The sequence below is a fragment of the Halyomorpha halys genome, unplaced genomic scaffold (assembly GCF_000696795.3).
Source record: "Halyomorpha halys isolate HHAL.00 unplaced genomic scaffold, Hhal_1.1 Scaffold478.1, whole genome shotgun sequence".
Lineage (NCBI taxonomy): Eukaryota > Metazoa > Arthropoda > Insecta > Hemiptera > Pentatomidae > Halyomorpha > Halyomorpha halys.
In genome coordinates, this window is record NW_027114329.1 from 642,735 (window position 1) to 661,050 (window position 18,316).

The 18,316-nt window shown below is 32.2% G+C and overlaps 1 protein-coding gene across 2 annotated transcripts in view; it reads left to right on the top strand.

The window, feature by feature from the left end:
• Positions 1–220: 220 nt before the first annotated feature.
• Positions 221–18,316, top strand: part of ine (inebriated) — a 130,315-nt gene continuing 112,219 nt past the window's right edge. For both annotated transcript variants that reach the window (XM_014424740.2, XM_014424742.2), the window contains exon 1: positions 221–350. In XM_014424740.2, coding sequence (XP_014280226.1) covers positions 241–350 — 110 coding nt within the window. In that variant the 5' untranslated portion in view covers positions 221–240. The remainder of the gene's footprint in view (positions 351–18,316) is intronic.

Below are 18,316 nucleotides of genomic sequence, written 5' to 3' on the forward strand. Positions count from 1 at the left end.
GTCGTATCTCAAACAGATTTTCTTTTGTTACATGCATTTTCTTCTGCCTATTTTATAGTTGTTTTTGGAATCTTTTCTTTGGTTACAATTCTAATTTTTTTTTTTAAATTAGTCTTTTATTAATCATATTACTATAGGCCGAGGACCGGGTACTCGAATCCTTTATCAGCGTCGCGGCTAGGTGGGAGATGACCGAGGTGGGAGACGCGGATGGGAGGTGGGAGAATCCAGTAGCGCGCGATGTCTGCGCCCAGCACCCCGCTCGTCGGCATGGGCTGCAGTGACGGCAAGCGTCTTGTCATCCGGAGAGTGGGTACTTCGCCGTCTGAGCTTCTCAACATTGTACCCCAGTGAGTATTCTCTATCTCTCCGTTATCCATTAGTCGGAGCGACCTCTGGATGCCCCTCAACTACTTGTCAGGTCAATTTTTCGCCTGGATAGTAGTTCGTTCGGCGATCTCGTAACGCTTGGCTATTTACTAAGCTTCCTGGATTGCCTCATCGACTTGCAACAGACTACTGAGTATTTCGATACAATATATGATTTGCTGGTCTACTTGAGTGTTATGATTTTCAGAGATGAGTGGGATGTGTTCATTTTGTCGGTAGGGAACAGAAGTTGTGTTCTGAAAGTGACAACATTGCTAATGCATAAGATTTTATCACTCCATTATCTTAAAAGGCATTAACATCTCGAACATATGGTGTTCAAAGAAAATTACTTGAGTGGTATTCGGTAACGTGTTCGTTCGGCTTTCATAATTATTTCCAGATGTGCACACTTTTTTTATTTATTTTTGGTAATAGCCGCTAGTGAAATATATTGTATCCACTCTCTTGATACCTTTTTTAAATATTTAAATTGTAAAGAATGTATTTATTTGATGTATTTTGTTCATGGATTAAATATGTTTTCAAAATAACTAAAATAATATATTTTAAACTGCCAATCAACTTAAAATCTATGACCTATGTTTTTTTTATGTTATATAAATTAGCATAAGAAGTATGAAGCTTGGTCTCATGAACATCTTATTCTCAAATTAATCCATTAGGATAATGGAAATGGTTGACTGATCATAGCACAAAGTAACCTGACCATTAACCGTCGATAAATAAGAAGGAAGAAAAAAATAGTAATCAACTATTTATTTTCTACCGACGTTTCAACCTACGCTGTAATTCTTCATCAGGGCTGTAGTTAGAAGAAAGACCCCTCAAATGACTAAATTTGTTTTGTTTACTCTTTGGGACGCCGAATCAGATGTTTTCTAAAATACATTACACTAATAGTCATAGGCATGCTAATGATATGCCAAAGATACTATTTACTATTAATATTTTTATACATTATTTCACAGTAAATCTTACTGTCGTCATACATTAAGTTGAGGTTTTATTATCAGATAAGTTCAGAAATGAAAGGGAGACCTTTATCATAGCACGTGGTCTCGACTGATTAAAAGCAGAAGGTGAATGCCGGAACTAATTGTACTGTGAATGTTGTGCGGTTTATATCGGGCAATGGATTATTTTATTGGTCGTTAAGTAACTTGAGCACAATAGCCAGCAGGGCATATATTCTCTTTGTAATGATGATCGGATCCAGTTCTATCTATAGATATTATATAATGTAATATACATGTTATATTATTGGCGTATAGATGCCAATATACTGATTTCTAAAATATATTTTATTAGATGGGTCTTGATTTTATCAGTGAAAACATATCTTCGAAATGATCTTTTGAAATTATTATTATTTTATATTATGGCAACCGTAATAAGGTTAAACTATCTACAGAGTCAAAGACCTATTGTCCCTTTTAGGCTTTTCTTCCGGTTTACAGCCCTTGTAACACCTGGTTATCACTTGCTCATCTTGCTACTTCATGCAAATATTAGCTGATGAAGATCAAGCCATGAAGTTTTTCGGTTAGTTTGTGTTCTGTATGTCAAAAAGTAAGACCGTATAAATTATTCATAACTAATTTATGATCTTAACTATAAAAATAAACTGGTTTAAATTGTCTATTGTAACTTGAAGTATAAAATGAAGAGTTCGGAGAAAAAATAAGGTAAGGTATTTTTTTCCTTTTACAATGAATTATTGGAATCAATAAATAAAAAAGAAAGAATTTGAAAAATAAATTCCATAACTAAAATATAATGATTTTCATATTTTAACTCCTTGGAAGAATGTAAATATTGGTAATAAATCAGCTGGCTGCATTAACTCAATTAGAAACCAAAACAGTGATTTAAACATTGGTTTCTCCGTTGATTTTCTCTTGCTAATATATGTTAAAGGTGTGTGGGGAAAAAATAGGAGTTGTACAAGCACACAGCTTACAGAATGTTAAATCATGCAAACATCCATATTGATCCGTTAAAATTTTATTTTACTTCCCGTTGGTTCTGCAGCCTACAGATTTTGCTGTTATCTTCATTTACCTGTTTATTAGATGAATAAAGCGCTATGAATAACCATGTAGATATTCTTAGTTAAGAACGAGAACAAAATAATTTTATTATAGATGAATTATGTATATCTTGGATTATGTTTTTATGTCACTTGTATAGTACTTATAGATTTTGTGCAAAAATTACTATAAATTATTTTTTTTCATTGTAGTCCCACTATCGTCCTAATACAAAATGCATTTCCGGATTTCCATAATAAATGACGTAGGTTGTTAATAATACTTATCGATTATTTTTTTTTCTATGACCGTCTTGTACGAATATAATTCTCAATAACATGACTATTCATTCTTAGATTTTTAACTTAATCATATGAATGAGGAAAATTCTTAAGGTGTTATTGATATTAAGATATTGCCAACTGACGTTTTCATTATAACCTTCGTCACCCGCCGGTCACCTTTTCCATAAAAACACATTAAAGTAATTTATTTTGAGAAGAATTTAATTTTTATCGATTCTAGACTTCTGCAAAGCTTCAACAATGATTTAGTTAACAGTTTTAGATTTTTTTTTTTTTACAATTTTGATTGATACTTATATCTGGTAGTCAATTCAGAAGTGGCCACTTCTTCTCTTTACAACCGTAGGTCAAGAAACAGTCCCAGACCTATTTAGGACTGTGGTGGTATATGTTGTTACATGAATAAATTCGCTAGAAATGCTTAAAGTCTACCGGTTGTCGATCAAGAGCTAAGTTAACTTGACTTAGCTCAAAACTAAAAATTAGTTTTGTCGAATACGTTACGCTAACTAACTTTATCTTGCGTTTTTATTTAAACATTGACAATTTTCCTTGGATTTGAATTTACTTCGAAATACACATTTATATTTTCAGTACTACTTTAAGAACCACCATTGCCTTGCCCTAGGTCAGTGTTCGGCGAACTTTACAAGTTGAAGACCCAAATTCACCACTAAATGGGTAGGAAAAATGTATAATAGCCCTAGTTATACTTTAATTAATAAATGTTTTTATTTAACGTCCCTTAATCTGCAATACCTGAAAAAAAATTGTAAAATATTTTCAACAAATAAAAAATTGAGGCTTCATTTTCGAGAGATCTTAAATCTGGGGAAAAAATGGGATGTATTCTACAAAACGATGGTTAATATAATATATCTCTTAATTTTTCTGTTAATGTTTTATTATTTTTTTTTTAAAATATCAAAATCCTATTGTTGTTTTTTTCGAACAAGATATCCCAGCTTAAGCGACGATTATTTATTCAACAACTAATGTAACATCTCATACTTTTTCCTAGTTTTTTTCGTTTCTCAATCAATTTTAATGATATATATTTTGGAAAACGTTTGTTGACAGAAATAATAAATTACACAAGAAAAGCGGGTCTTGTGTGCTAAAGGTCATATAATTTTAATTTTTTAACAAATTGGCCAAAGATACAGTTTTCATAGCAGCTTTTAGGAGATTTTGCGGAAAAGCTGTTGGGATTCGTAATCCATGGTGATTATAATGAAGTTCAACCTTCCATATCCAATCTGTGGGATTTGCCTGTACCACTTCTGGACATCTACCAGCCTGGTGGCCTGCACTATCCTCTTAAAGTGGTGCTTCAACTCATCACCTTCTTCTGGTTTACTCTAAAAAGACATTTATCTTTTTGTGGAAGTGACCCAAGGTTTCCGTTTGAATGTGGCCTCCCGTACAGAGCTACAAAAATATGATGTCAGGAGATATAACAACTTCTTCAGTGCAGCCTTTCCGCAAAAGAATCTTAGCAAGTTCTTATATGGTACTTCGAACATAACCGAAATTGGTCTTGCCATTTGTGTTTGTATTCCATTGCGGAAACATATTAGTAAATATGGTTCATGGTGATGGTTGGGGGTTGCCGATGGTTGTAGGAGGTATTGGAGTTGTTACAATATTCAGACCTCTTCTACTTTTTTGTAGGTACATCTTCTCCTACGTTGCCTTAGCTTTTTTATTGCACCAACAGATTGCTTTCAGATTAGTATCTTCATGTCAACCAGCCACTTCTATGCCCTTCTAGTTAAGGTGATAATGTGAAACCTCAAAGAAATGTATTAAACCAAATATGCAGCTTTAAAAGACTTGTGCGACAGAAGAGCAGCTAAGGTAGAGCTGACTGCTGCTACACATTGAAATTTGTATCGGCCAGAATTCACCAAAGAAGCTGTTTTTATACCTTCCCACACCATGCTTGTCTCTTCCTTAGCCAACACCAGGAATCATGTCTGGACAGAATATATGTCATACCTGGACGTATCCCCATCATTACCACCAGTAATGGTAGTGGATTCCACTACCCAGCAGCTTCTTCGAAAAATTTCCTACAAGTGCAAACAGGTAGTGATAATTTTAAAATTGGTCAGAAGTAAACTATCATTTAACAAGTTTGTGGTGGTAACACCCTGCAGCACTTGATCTTGAGGATTCAGGCTACGAAATTTATCCAAGCTCCCAACTTGCACTGGCCAAGTCTAAACGCATTAACAGTGGCACTTTCTTCGTCTTCCTCAGCAAAACGAGGAGTTCTAAAAAGTATTTAGTCAAATGACGAACATACCATAAATCACATGTTTTATTTAGTAAATTTTAGTAGAATTTAATTTTAAAAAAATTATAATTACCCCAAGAGCATTTTTTCTTCTCAACCGCCTTCAGCGGACCCGGCAGCTTATCTTATAATGCCACACTGGCAATCCAAGATATTTATTTGCCTGTGTATATACATTTCATTCTGTTTGTATATATTTAATTTGTTGATTAAATTTTTCTAGGAGGTCAGAAAAAAAAAAAAATTTCTTCTCAATCATTTATTTCTATTCATTACATCCGGTTTATATTTTATGTTTATTATTTATTCTGAATATTTAATAAATGTTTAGCAATTATAACTAAAACAACTTTAACAATTTGTTTCGTATTTTTCTCATGATCTAGTATTTTTTATATATGTTTGATTACCTGCCATTTTTAGAGAACCATTGAGGCTAAACATTCTCTTATGGTCTACCATGAAGCTAAGGAATTTTACTTCAAATTAAATCTACTTAACTTTCTTCGTAGGCCACAAAGGTGTTTGATGATATTGAATAAAATGAGAGGCGATTGATTAATTTCTTGACTTTTTGAGAAAGTGATCAATTTTAAGGTATTGCATTGGTCGCATCGATCTTTGGAAGCTGGAAACTTGGTATCTTATATCATGTTAATAGAAAAAAAAAAATATTACATGACCTTTTGTATGCCAGGATATATAATAGTACTGGACTGATATCTCAAGTCAAAGATACAAGGAACAAAAATACAAACTTGTTTTTGAATCCAACAAGGTTGGTCCAGGCATTGAAAATAATTTGGTTTAGGTTTTGTAAATTTTTCATATTACTTAGCAATCTATTTGATAGTGTTTTTGTCGGTCTAGATTAAAGTAGCAAGATTTAAATTTTGATTCTCACAAATCTTACTAGCCAAGTACAGCAATTTTATCTGAAAATGTGCTATTTCTATTCTGAACAAATGAAATATTAATTTGTTTACTTTTCCTTTGAGGGTATTACTAATAAAAGTCGGGGTAGAAATGAAACCAATATTTGCAGGTGTCCCTCAAGGTTCTATCCTGAACCTACTTCTGTACCTCATATTCACAAACGACTTACCGAAAAACAACAATATACTAACTGCGACGTATGCAGACAACACTGCTCTTATTTCGAGAAACACAGACCCTTTACAAGCCACACTAACACTACAACAGAGTCTAAACAATATACAGACATGGTGCACACGATGGAAATTTAAGATTAATCACGACAAGTCACAGCCATGTCACATTTACTCTACAACACAAAACATGACCTTCAGTGTACATTTAGAATCACCATATACCACAAATAAACACTGTAATTTATTTAGGACTTACATATGACAGAAGGTTGACGTGGGGCCCACACATCAAGACAAAACGAAAACTAGCTAAATTTCCGACTAAGATAATTATATTCAATACTACGTATACAATTACTTACTAAGTACTAATATGGCCTGCCAAAAACACACAGTTCAGGAAATACAAACTTTTCAATCACAATTTCTAAGACTGGAAACGAACTCGCCACTCTGTTTCAAACGAGACCATTCACACCGACCTACGCATTCCGACTGTAACGGACCACATTCATATGACTTACAAACGGTTTCACAACATCCTACATGGACATTTCTATAAATTTATACAACAAATGGCAACATATAACATCAAAATAATTGACTTAACGTCAGCAGGATACACCACTGGGTGCTATCTTCCTCATGCCATGCCCGGATAGAACGTCTCATTTGCTGGTTGTAAAGTGCTTTTACAGATGCAAATAAAAAAATGAAAGATAAAAAAAAAAAATGTTTGCTATTCTTGAAACTAAAATAATACTTCGTATTTCAAGCATAAAATTTGCACTTTTTCAAATACTCATAAAAATCTCTTGTGTTAAAACTGTTTGCTTAACGAATAGCATTTTAATTATTTTCTTAATTCAAAAACATTTGCTGCGAAAATGCGTTCTGTACGACCATTAGTTCATAAATTGACCAATTTCCGAAAAAATAAAAAATATTGTAATTGTCTCTTTTTTGTAAGATTTAGTCCAAAAAATACTCGTTCTACAAGATTACTGAAATAGACCGAAATTTTTTTTTTTTTTTTTTTTTAATAATTTATTTATTGATATTTACAACTGTATACACATATATACAACAAGTAAATTTGCTGTAGGTGACATAGTGACATGATAAAAACATGTGGAGAATCTACCCACTGATAGAACTCCAATAACATTTCTAGAGGAGAAGATCTCGAGGCCATCTTCTTTTCAGACGCCTAAGAGGATTATTAGGTAATGAAGGAGAAGCCAGGTTAGAAACAAGTGGATTTGGGTGGTTGAGAAGTTTATTATGGAAGGAACGGTATCTGGTTCTGGCCAAATCGGCAACATATGGAATATTGAGGTCCTGATGGATGACTTGATTTGTGACAAAGTAAGGAGCATTAAGGATTTTACGAAGGATTTTGGACTGTAAGGATTGGATTCTGGAGGAATTTGATGGTTTAGTGGAGCCCCAAAGCTCAACTCCGTATGTCCAGATAGGCCTTATAATAGGCATGTAGATCAGTCTTTTGTAATGGATTGGCAATTTAGACCGTTTGTCTAGTAAATGTTGCAATAGTCGGAATATACGAGCAGTTTCTTGTCTTTTTAGTCTTGTATGAGGATTCCATGTCAGTCGTTTGTCGAGATGTAGTCCTAAGTAACGGATCTGTTCGACAGGAATAAGTGGGGTATTATTAAAGGGTATTGTAGGGGAAGAGGTCCTGGGCTTACGTCGAAGGGTAAATGTGATTTGGTGGGATTTATTGGAATTTATTTTAATCCTCCAGTTTTGGCACCATTCTTCAAGGGTGTTGATGTGGGATTGGAGGTTTTAGACCGAATTTAAAAAAAAAATTCTATAACTAACTAAGCCCATAAGAAAATACTTAGGAGTAATTAATTTAGATCAAGAAAAACATTTAAGACTCCAAAGTTCTTAAAATTATTAATCGCAATTAAAATAAATATATAAACTCCGAATCGGATTTACAAAGTACCAAGAATTTGCTTATTTATTAAAAATTTTATTACAATTCAATAAAAACATTAATAAATACTACTTCGGTGGTTTATAAGTTCTGTCTAAAATTATTTCTTTATGATCTATTTGTCCCTTTTTCATTTGATATTTAATCTTTTAATTAGAATTTAATAAAATCTTCATAATTATAACTTAATTTTTTTTTTAATCTCAAATTCTAGTTTCCAATATCTTTATCTATTATATATATTTTTTTTAAAGAGAACCACTAAGCCTAAATATTCTCCTTGGTGCTTAAATGAATGTTAGTTAAATTTATTTTTATTTCATTCTAATATACTGTCTCTTAGAAGATTAATATTTGATAATATTTCTCAAAATAAGACACAATTACGAAATGTATTGGGTCTTAGAAAGAAAATGGTCACTGTATCTCAAAAACTAATCGTCGAACAGATCTCATTTTTATCTCAAATTTTTTGACAATTTCATCTACTTTAAAAGAAATTATTACAAGCTATTCTATTTGGCACATTGTTTTAAATTTATTTTATACTATTCGATAAAAATTGGCTTTTAAGCAGAAATGTCGTTTTAGTTTCTCCTATAATAAACTTTATAAATAGCAAATAATGATTTGGATTTATAGAATTAAAATATAAAAGTTAAAACACAAAAAAAGTTTTTTTTTACCTTTTATCATAACACCGCCCTGAGATCCTCACAGAGATGCGATTAGCCGACCACTGCCACAGTAATTATAACTCTTGAAGACGTTCCTTCATTTTACGCAGCTTAATAGGTTTTTATTGTCACTGAATTCAATTATCGCTTCTCATCCGAATATTACTTTTGTTTATCTGTATCAAAACGGAATTCCACAAACTCCATTCCCATGCTATCACTGAACCCTCCCTCTCTTTTACTACCTAACTATCTTCGTACAGGAATGATATCACGGAGCAGGATTCATTGCGTTCCAGTGGTCCGAAATGTTTTCCAACAAGGACTTGGAGCAGAGTTATGTATCTTTACACCAAGGTTCGAGGGCCCCGAGTACCATTGTGCACTGATCAAGTTACGACAAGTAAACGAAAAACGAAAGGGGTTGGTCGCAATCTTAGGATCCATAACTATTCCACAGAGAAATATGTTCTTGATTGGAATCCACAGACTTCTCGAAAGCAAGGACGATCCAGGTGCATGTGGAAGAGATTAAGATTTGTGATGGAGGTAAACCAGGACAATAATGGCGACAATTCCAGGCAAGGTATAACAGCTTGAGGATTTACTGCTAATTCAATATGCTTATTGCTGTTGGCTTTCATCCAACTTTGTTTAATCATTAATTTTTATTTTACTCCTCACACTTAGTACAAGATATTCGCTGAGATTTATCTTTCCATCTGTTTGATTTGTTTAATTATTATTTTTTATTATGCCTCTATTATCGAAGCAACTTTATCGGTAATTGGTACATTGACTCATCTCCCTCGCTCATCGTTCATGCACACTATAGTTTGCGCACTTTATTCACTATGAATAGATTTTTTATTTGTCATTTTGTAATACCTCCAACTGAAGTTACTTATGTTCTTAGTTACCTTGTTCATCTCACGATTGAGTAATACGATATGGTGATAACCCCGAATTTGTATGATAAAAATAATACATTTACATTATAATAAAAAAATTATTTTGCTATGATAATAAAAAACACTTAAGTGAAAAGTTTATTTATGAAGTATTAGAATTTTCAATCAAGGAACACTCGGAACAATGGAAATGGAATAGGCTCTATGTACCAAACTACTACTTTTGAAAAAAAAAAACAGCAAATAGCTGTCCACGATTTTTGTTCTGAAATAATGAAAAAAATACTGCTCTAGATACTATACCGTTCAAGATAGGAACTTGCAGCAGTTACCAGTCGAAGGACTATGGTTTCTCCTACCTCATTCCGTCAAAATCTCATTTTTCGTATTCTGTCACTTACAGCCTTTTCCAGTTCCATGGCTCAATTATTTCTATTATTGAAGGATCGTGTTAACGTTAAAAAAATATTGGAAGCTCATCGAAGCCCCAAGACACGTAATGTTGTTTAATTATGGTTATTTTAGTATGAAATCGATCACTTATCGCTATTAATTATTGCCTAACAATATTGTAACAATATTTATCAAAAACTGAAATGATTACAGAACTATAAAATTAGGGTTCAGTATACTATAGTATATATTATCTTAGTTATGTATTTTTGCTCCAACTGTTAAAATATATTTTGTTTGAATTTCTTCGAGTTCAGGTAATAAATACAAACTGTATTTTTATGTCGTTTCGAAATTGTATTGTTCTCATTTACATGTCTTTTCGAGAAAGCCTTATGTGAAATCTAGTACGGAAACCAATAGACAGTGGATGGGAGACCTCTTTTGAAACAAATGTGGGCGGCACTATTGGAAGTTATAGGACTACCTAACTATCTAATCTCCTATATAACATTATAACGATTCCAGGTTATTCAGGCCTTCAATCCATTATTTGATAACAAGACGTAATAGATTCTTAAGAGAAAACATACAATAACTTAGCTCGTGCTCTCATTAGACCTTTCTTAATCCTCTCAGCAAATTTTCTACCCAGATAACAGATTTATTTTAGGATTTGTTTTTTGTCTCTCGCTTTGTGTTAGCTTCTTAATATCAAGCCGAAAGGAATTATCCTCCACCCCAGAGATTACACCCCCGTCTTTCTCACAAAATGTTTACATTGATTTTAATGTTATCCTCTAGTTGCCCCAAAAGAAATGGGGTTCGGATTAAAATAATAAAGATTTAAATATATCAAAATAACGATTTTTCCATTAATCGTAATTATCTATTTTATATACACTATCATAATGTTTAGATTTCACTACTTCATTTTATAATTATTTTACACTACAGTCTTGAGATATAATTGTATACGTATAGTGACGTACAATATAGAATTTATACTTGTTTATCTGTATAGTTTCAACAAATTATTATCAGATCATAAAGGATAATTTTAAGTGGTTTACAGCATATGTTTTCTAATTTTATGGGGTTTTCGTGTCTGAGAAAATGGTACTTAAATGATCCTTCTACCATGTAACTAAAACAAATAAATAATGATTTAGATAAATTTGTTTGAATATTTTCTTTTCAACTCGTTATGTATGTTTTTATTTATAATATTTATTCTACTATACTTAAATAGAAAGTTTTGATTTTTATACTAAAATCAAATATAAACTTTGTGTTGTAGTACATTAGTAGTAATTTAAGAATAATATAGACCATGTAACAATATGGATACGTTTGCACTAAATAAGCATAAGATTTTACCATCTACGTTTGAAGGGAAATAGTGATGAAAAGCTCTTTTCCTTTTTATGCCTTTAGCTAAGTAAAAAAAATGTTTATCTCATAGACAGTAAGTAGTTCAACGTTTAATTGATCGGTTTGAAAAAAAATAGCTGAGTAAAGGTATTTTTAATAATGCTGTGTTTTAGCATATTTTATAGAGGTTGCGATTGCTTATTACTCTGTATTTTTTTTATTTTGAATTATTTTATCCTGGGAATAAATATTGTTCAAACAGCTTTTTGGGGACAAAAGGCGTCGTTTAAAAGATGTTTTCTAGACCCACTGACTCTAACCACCTCTAGTAGAAATTAAATTTGCAAAAAATATATGGACTTAAAATTCCATTTATGCCCTCTGAGGACCAAGAGAAGTTAATTTTTCTATTTATATTCGGTATTTGGGCATCAATTTGTAATTCATTGTATATTTATTTGCTAAATTTATTATAAATGATATAAATAGAACACGGCAATAAAAATAAATTTAAATTAAGTTTTCAGAGGAAAAAATTAGGCCATTACCTTTTTCCCGTCAGTATTTGGAATAGAGAGGTTATTTTCCTCCTCAAAATCTTTAAAAATTGAATAAATGTTCGATACTATAATAAAAAATTAATGTCCTTGAAAATTTGTAATTTTTTCAGATATGGTTTGTATTTTTTAATTTATATTTTCAGTAAAGTTTAAAAATTTGAGGTTTTCTTTTTTCTCTTTACCGTAAGAAGGGTTGATATCTCAATTGATTTAAGTCCAAGAGTGAAATTTACAAAAGTGAAATTGAGACATAATGAAATTTTGGAAGTTATACAGTTTTTTTTTATGCCTTAAAAACTTAAATGAAATATATGAACCTATAATTAAAAGTATTGCAATAGTTTTAATTTCGGTTGAATTTATAAAGCCGGTGCTTCTATCGTTAAATAAATGCTTCGGCAGTAAATGTGTTTGTAAATGATCCAAAAAAGTTATTTTGAATTTTCAAAGGTATTAATAGATGATGACACGTTGTCTTCAGATATAGGTTCTAACAAGTAATGAGTAAGTTGTGTTTCAGGATTCCTGTGCATCTTATCTATGCATTGTCATTTCTAATCCTTTAAATGAAAGTATGCAAATCAATTACAGTTATATTATTTCTTGGAAATAACATGATTTGATCAACTTTTAATCGAAATAGAATTCAACTGAAAATGTATTTTAGATAGGTAAACAATTGAAACTCTGTTGATAGCTTTTGAATATAATAAAAATTGATCAGATCTTGTTTTTTTAATTTATATTTTTATTTTATATATTTAATTTATAATAATATATTAAAAATATTGCTGATTTTCTTCCTCACTTTGTAAGACAATAGTTGTAACTCCCAGATCATGGAAAAGTAACATGCAGCAGCTATGATATAAGTTCTACGGTGAGTACGTTCAGATATGAAAAACTATCTTTCCCCGCCTTTTCCAGACTTCTATCTAAAATGATTTTTTCAATTCCTACATTTCCAGGTATGTTGATGACACCATGTTCAACCTGACTGGCAAGAAGCCATGACTAAGTTTAGTTGCACTGAATTAGCTAGGTTCTTCTATTTGCAGCACTTGTCGCCAAGAGCGTACGTTACTCTTCCAGATGTCTTGTATTCATGTCATTTGTTGCCATGTGATTTCCTTTCTTATTGTAGCACCTTTTTGACAATACTGCAAAGTATGTTTGTATCATTTCCAAATGAAACTGGTTCACTGTAGCCAATGCTTTCAAATATCAGTAGTGGGGTTATTAATTTCCATAAAATTCTCGATTTATGGTGTATAAAAATTATAATCGATTAATAGAATCAAAAGTGTGTTCATTTTAAAATTCATCAAAGGTTTATTTATTTTTTTAATGTTTTCTTATAACTTAAAAAAATATAAAATCAAGATTATCTGTTATATACTCAATTCTTCTTTTTTTTATATAAATAAGGCGGCATGAGAAATCAAAAAACTTTAAGAATAAATTTTAAAACGTCTTACTTATAATAAATTACATATGTAAACTAGATTTTATTATTTTAGTTCTAAATATAATAATAATAAAACAAAAAATTTAAAAATTCAAAAGAACAAGAAGTGTGTTATAACTATTGTGCACGTTGGGAAATATGCCATAGAAGCTTGTTATAGAAATTATCTACTGTCATTAGATCAGAGTCTTCTTATCCGTCTTTAGAATTTATTTAATCTTTAGGCCATCTGTCGCTCAGGGAGTTGAGGCCCAAGTCTTTGCACCCAGCGAACTAGAGGCGCAAGTTCGAATCCGGTTTGGGGGATCGACTTTTATATCTGTGGTGGTCCCACGAAAATCTTAAACCCCCCACCATGATGTTAGAATAGGATGGTAACCTGTAGATCCCTCCCCCTCCCGTATGTCAGAAATGGCTAAGAAGGGGGTCAAAAAGTAAAATAAAATCTATTTAGTAATTATAACACAATATTATTTATTCAAGATCTTTGTATGTTGAACACTGATCACTGTTGTAAAAGAAGTAGATGAAATTCCTCTTTAGTATTATCAATATTCTACTCGAAACCTTTATGAATTCTTTCGAATCTAATATATTGTTTTTAATTATTCGTACATTATTCAATTGATAAAACCCGATATCTTGCCCGGATTTTGGTAAAATCCGTACCATATTGTATTGTGTACTGGCTATATCTTCAGTTGGTCAACTAGCTAGGTAAGCCTATCATCTTTATAATATATTTTATCTCGCCTCATTGATACTTGGGAGCAAATTTGTTGGTAAAGGTTAATCCTGAAGATTATTTATATTGAGTAGGCAATATAAACATTTTAATTCTTACTGAGTTATCATTTTCGAGTCAGAGTCAATAGTCCTTCCTGTTAGGCTAGTGACCCATATCACAATTACATATTCGCATTGTACCATGGTAAAGAATGATTTTAATTCACCCATGGCTCGTTCTTCGTTTTTGTGGGGTATATAAATTATCTTTATTATCATGTTCTATTTTATAGCTTCGTTAAATATCGACTGGTCAGATTTAGGAAGTACTCTAATACTCCTAAACCTCCCAGAGAACTTTCCTTTCTACACCCAACAAAGCGATACATAAAATAGAGCAAGGTAATGAAGATGATTCATATGCCCCAAATAATTTGAGAAGACCCTTTTTACATGGAGTCATTCACTTCCCCTCGAATGATTATGATGCTGAGGTGCCATTAGAGCTAAGTATATTGTTGTATAGAGCTCACTGCTAACAATGGAGAGCACATTACACCTCGCGCGTAGAGACATCGCTCTGCAGCTCATTAGCCTCGTGGACAGGATGTGGTGGACACCGGCGCGGCAGGAAACCCCCCTCTCCAGCTATCGAGGTGGCATTGCCTCTGCTCCGTCTCATGATTCTTCCGTTCTAGCGCATATCGTCTCCTCTTGAAGATAACCTTTACCAACTGAAAATTATTAACGAAGTTAATTTTCCGCAACTCAAGAAAATTATAAATTATTGACAGAGTTTCATGGTTGGAGGACCAATTTCCATTACAATACTTTTTTCGTTAATCATTTTTATTTCTTTTTTTATCGAGGACAAATCATGATTGTTTACAGACAATTTATAATGGAAAATTTACGTAACCAGAAACTTAATGAGACAAGAAATTGAATGCTAAACATAGGTGTCGATGTTATTTCATACTTTCGAGTTATTCATTGCCAAACATGTTCCATACCCCGAAAAGAGGCGGGATCTTTGAAATAAGATGGATAGTTCAATTAGTGTCCTTGTACAAGGCGGTACCATTGTTATTAAGGGTAATGAGATAATCGTATTCTGAGCCACTAGTAGTCACTTAAACCGAACCGGTGTTTAAGATTACACTTTTATTCGGATTTTTTCGAGTCAAACCCGTCGCCCTAAACCAAAGACCATCAGCAAATATGAGGCATGGTTGAAAACTGAACCCTTTGGTATGGTCCTTATTTCTTTATAGGTTATTTTGATGAAATAGGTTCATTCCTACTCTAACTCATTGAATTGTCATAGTTATACTTTTTCCTTTGGTTTTTTTATTATTCTGTTGGAATAAATATACAGGCAAAAGGTACGAAGTATGTTATTTAATGTGTTATACTACTGTAGGAGCGGCGAAGTATGTTATTTAATGTCTCATTGTACTGCAAGAGCGGCGAAGTATTTTATTGTATTGCAGGAGCGGCGAAGTATTTTATTGTATTGCAGGAGCGGCGAAGTATGTTATCGTACTGCAAGAGCGGCGAAGTATGTTATTGTACTGCAGAAGCGGCGAAGTATGTTATTGTACTGCAAGAGCGGCGAAGTATGTTATTTAATTTGTTATTGTACTGTTATTGTACTGTAGGAGCGGCGAAGTATGTTATTGTACTGCAGAAGCGGCGAAGTATGTTATTGTACTGCAGAAGCGGCGAAGTATGTTATTGTACTGCAAGAGCGGCGAAGTATGTTATTTAATTTGTTATTGTACTGCAAGAGCGGCGAAGTATGTTATTTAATTTGTTATTGTACTGCAAGAGCGGCGAAGTATGTTATTTAATTTGTTATTGTACTGTAGGAGCGGCGAAGTATGTTATTGTACTGCAGAAGCGGCGAAGTATGTTATTTAATTTGTTATTGTACTGTAGGAGCGACGAAGCCTGTAGGTATTGTTCTATTACTGGTGTACAACGAATATTGTGTAATGTTCTGAAATCGACTTATAATCTAATCTTTAGTAATCTTTTCTAGTTCTTTTCCAGAGCACTTATCTGAGGATTCCTCATCGTATCCAAATGAAAGAAGTATTTTCAATGAAGGACTCTCATAGAAAATCTAATTTTAAATCAATATTGATGATTCTACGGGTAGGTCATGGCCTTCGTGTCCTGAAGGCGTAAATCGCAAAAAATCGTGAAAACTCTTTTCGGTTTTTTAATATTTGCGACCTAACGGTTAGGAAATTCGAACAAACATAGAACAAAATCTTTTCAGAAATTCCCCGTAAGAATCCGCCGTCATCGGCCGAAATCGTTGTCATGGTTTTTAGGGACAATTGAATTTTCAAACGATTTTGTTCTTTACTTTTATTCGATTTTCCGCCAATCGTCATCATTCGTGAACAATTATTTGTTAAATTATTACACCTTCAGGACGCGTCAGATTGTAAATATAAATTCCATAAAAATCCTTCATTGAAAATCACTCATTCTGTTGGATATTCCAGAGTTAAGTGCGCTGGAGAAGAACTTAAATTACAAAATCAACCTTTGTCCTAATAACTAAAAGAACCTTCATATCGAAATCCTTAAAACACTCGAAAAAAAAAGTGTGAGTACCTTGCTTACAGATTGTATTATTAGATGTACACTATACTGCTGGATGTTATTTACAACACATTGAGTACTCTTTGAATAATCTTTCGTCCAAGATTTCTAAATATATGTTTTTGGGTCAAAATAAATTTTTATCTGAATAAAACTGTTTTAAATAAACTTATGGTTTGGGTTTAACTAGCTGACATCTTTTCGGTATGATTTTTTAACAGATTTGTCGAAATGAATCACAATTTACTTACATAATGGCTAAGACGCTTACCATTAATTGGCAAAATACTATTATCTCATGTTGTTTGTTTTAAAACATTATTACTTCAAATTTTTTTTGTTATGAATTTACAATCGCTTATTAAATTCTAAATAACTCAGTCGTTTTGAGTTATAACCGTTAGATAACAATAATTCATCTGTTGGCGTAAACATCCACGGCATGTAGATACTAGCCATCATTTATAAAACGCATTGCAAGAATTGTACACATAGCAATGTAGGTTTTTATGGCTTCTTATCTTTCTTAGCCACTTTGACTGTGCTATGTGGCGGCTAATCCAGTTTTATGTAACCTTATTCGTCATCTCTTTGTTGTTAGTAAAAAAAAGGTGATCTTATGTAGAAACATTTTAATATTCAGTGAAATGGAGTTTTTTTTTTCATGAAGTTTACTGAAATCTCTAATGTTTTATGTATGATTGTTCATGGCAAAAAACCCTCCTTTGACGAAGAGAAACTTATTATTCAATTTCACGCCTTAATAAATTTAAAGAATCTGAAATAATAAGTAACTCTAGTTCAAAAATGAAATTTAATAAAATACGTTTTATCAAAATGGAATAAGAAGATAATTGTCAGGAAATTGTTTAATGAAAAATTATGGCTATTTAACTTGCATGATAAGAACAGTTTTGTTTTAGAGGAAAAATGGTAAACGAAAAAATAAAATCCTTAAGCAAAGATCCTGACCGGTTCCTAATTCTGACAAGAGTTAAATGTAGGTCCATAGAATTATAAATTAAAAATTTAAGAAAAATCTCTGAAGAAAAGAGTAAAAACAAAAACTGGAGGGGTACAATGTTATATCAGTAGAAGTTGCAACCTCCTAAGAATATTATTTCTGCCGTTTAACTTTTAGATATACAAAAACATGTTTGGTATACATATTTAAAGTAGTATAGAAAATTAAATAGGATAATTATTACCCTGCCTTTTTAGTTATTCAAATAGACTGAGTTTTATCTCAGTAATTTCTCATCAAAAATATACTTTATTACTATATATATATATAAGTTACGGGCTGTCAGCTGACAGGCCCATATCAGCTGATCGAGAACAGCTGACCGATTGTATATATATAGACGGACAGGCTCCGCAAATAGATCAGTATTTTACAACAGTTCAAGCGAGTTAGATCTTTTTCCTTCTTCTCTTTTTTGACATTGTGCTTTCGCCAATACTTAACTGGTGCCGA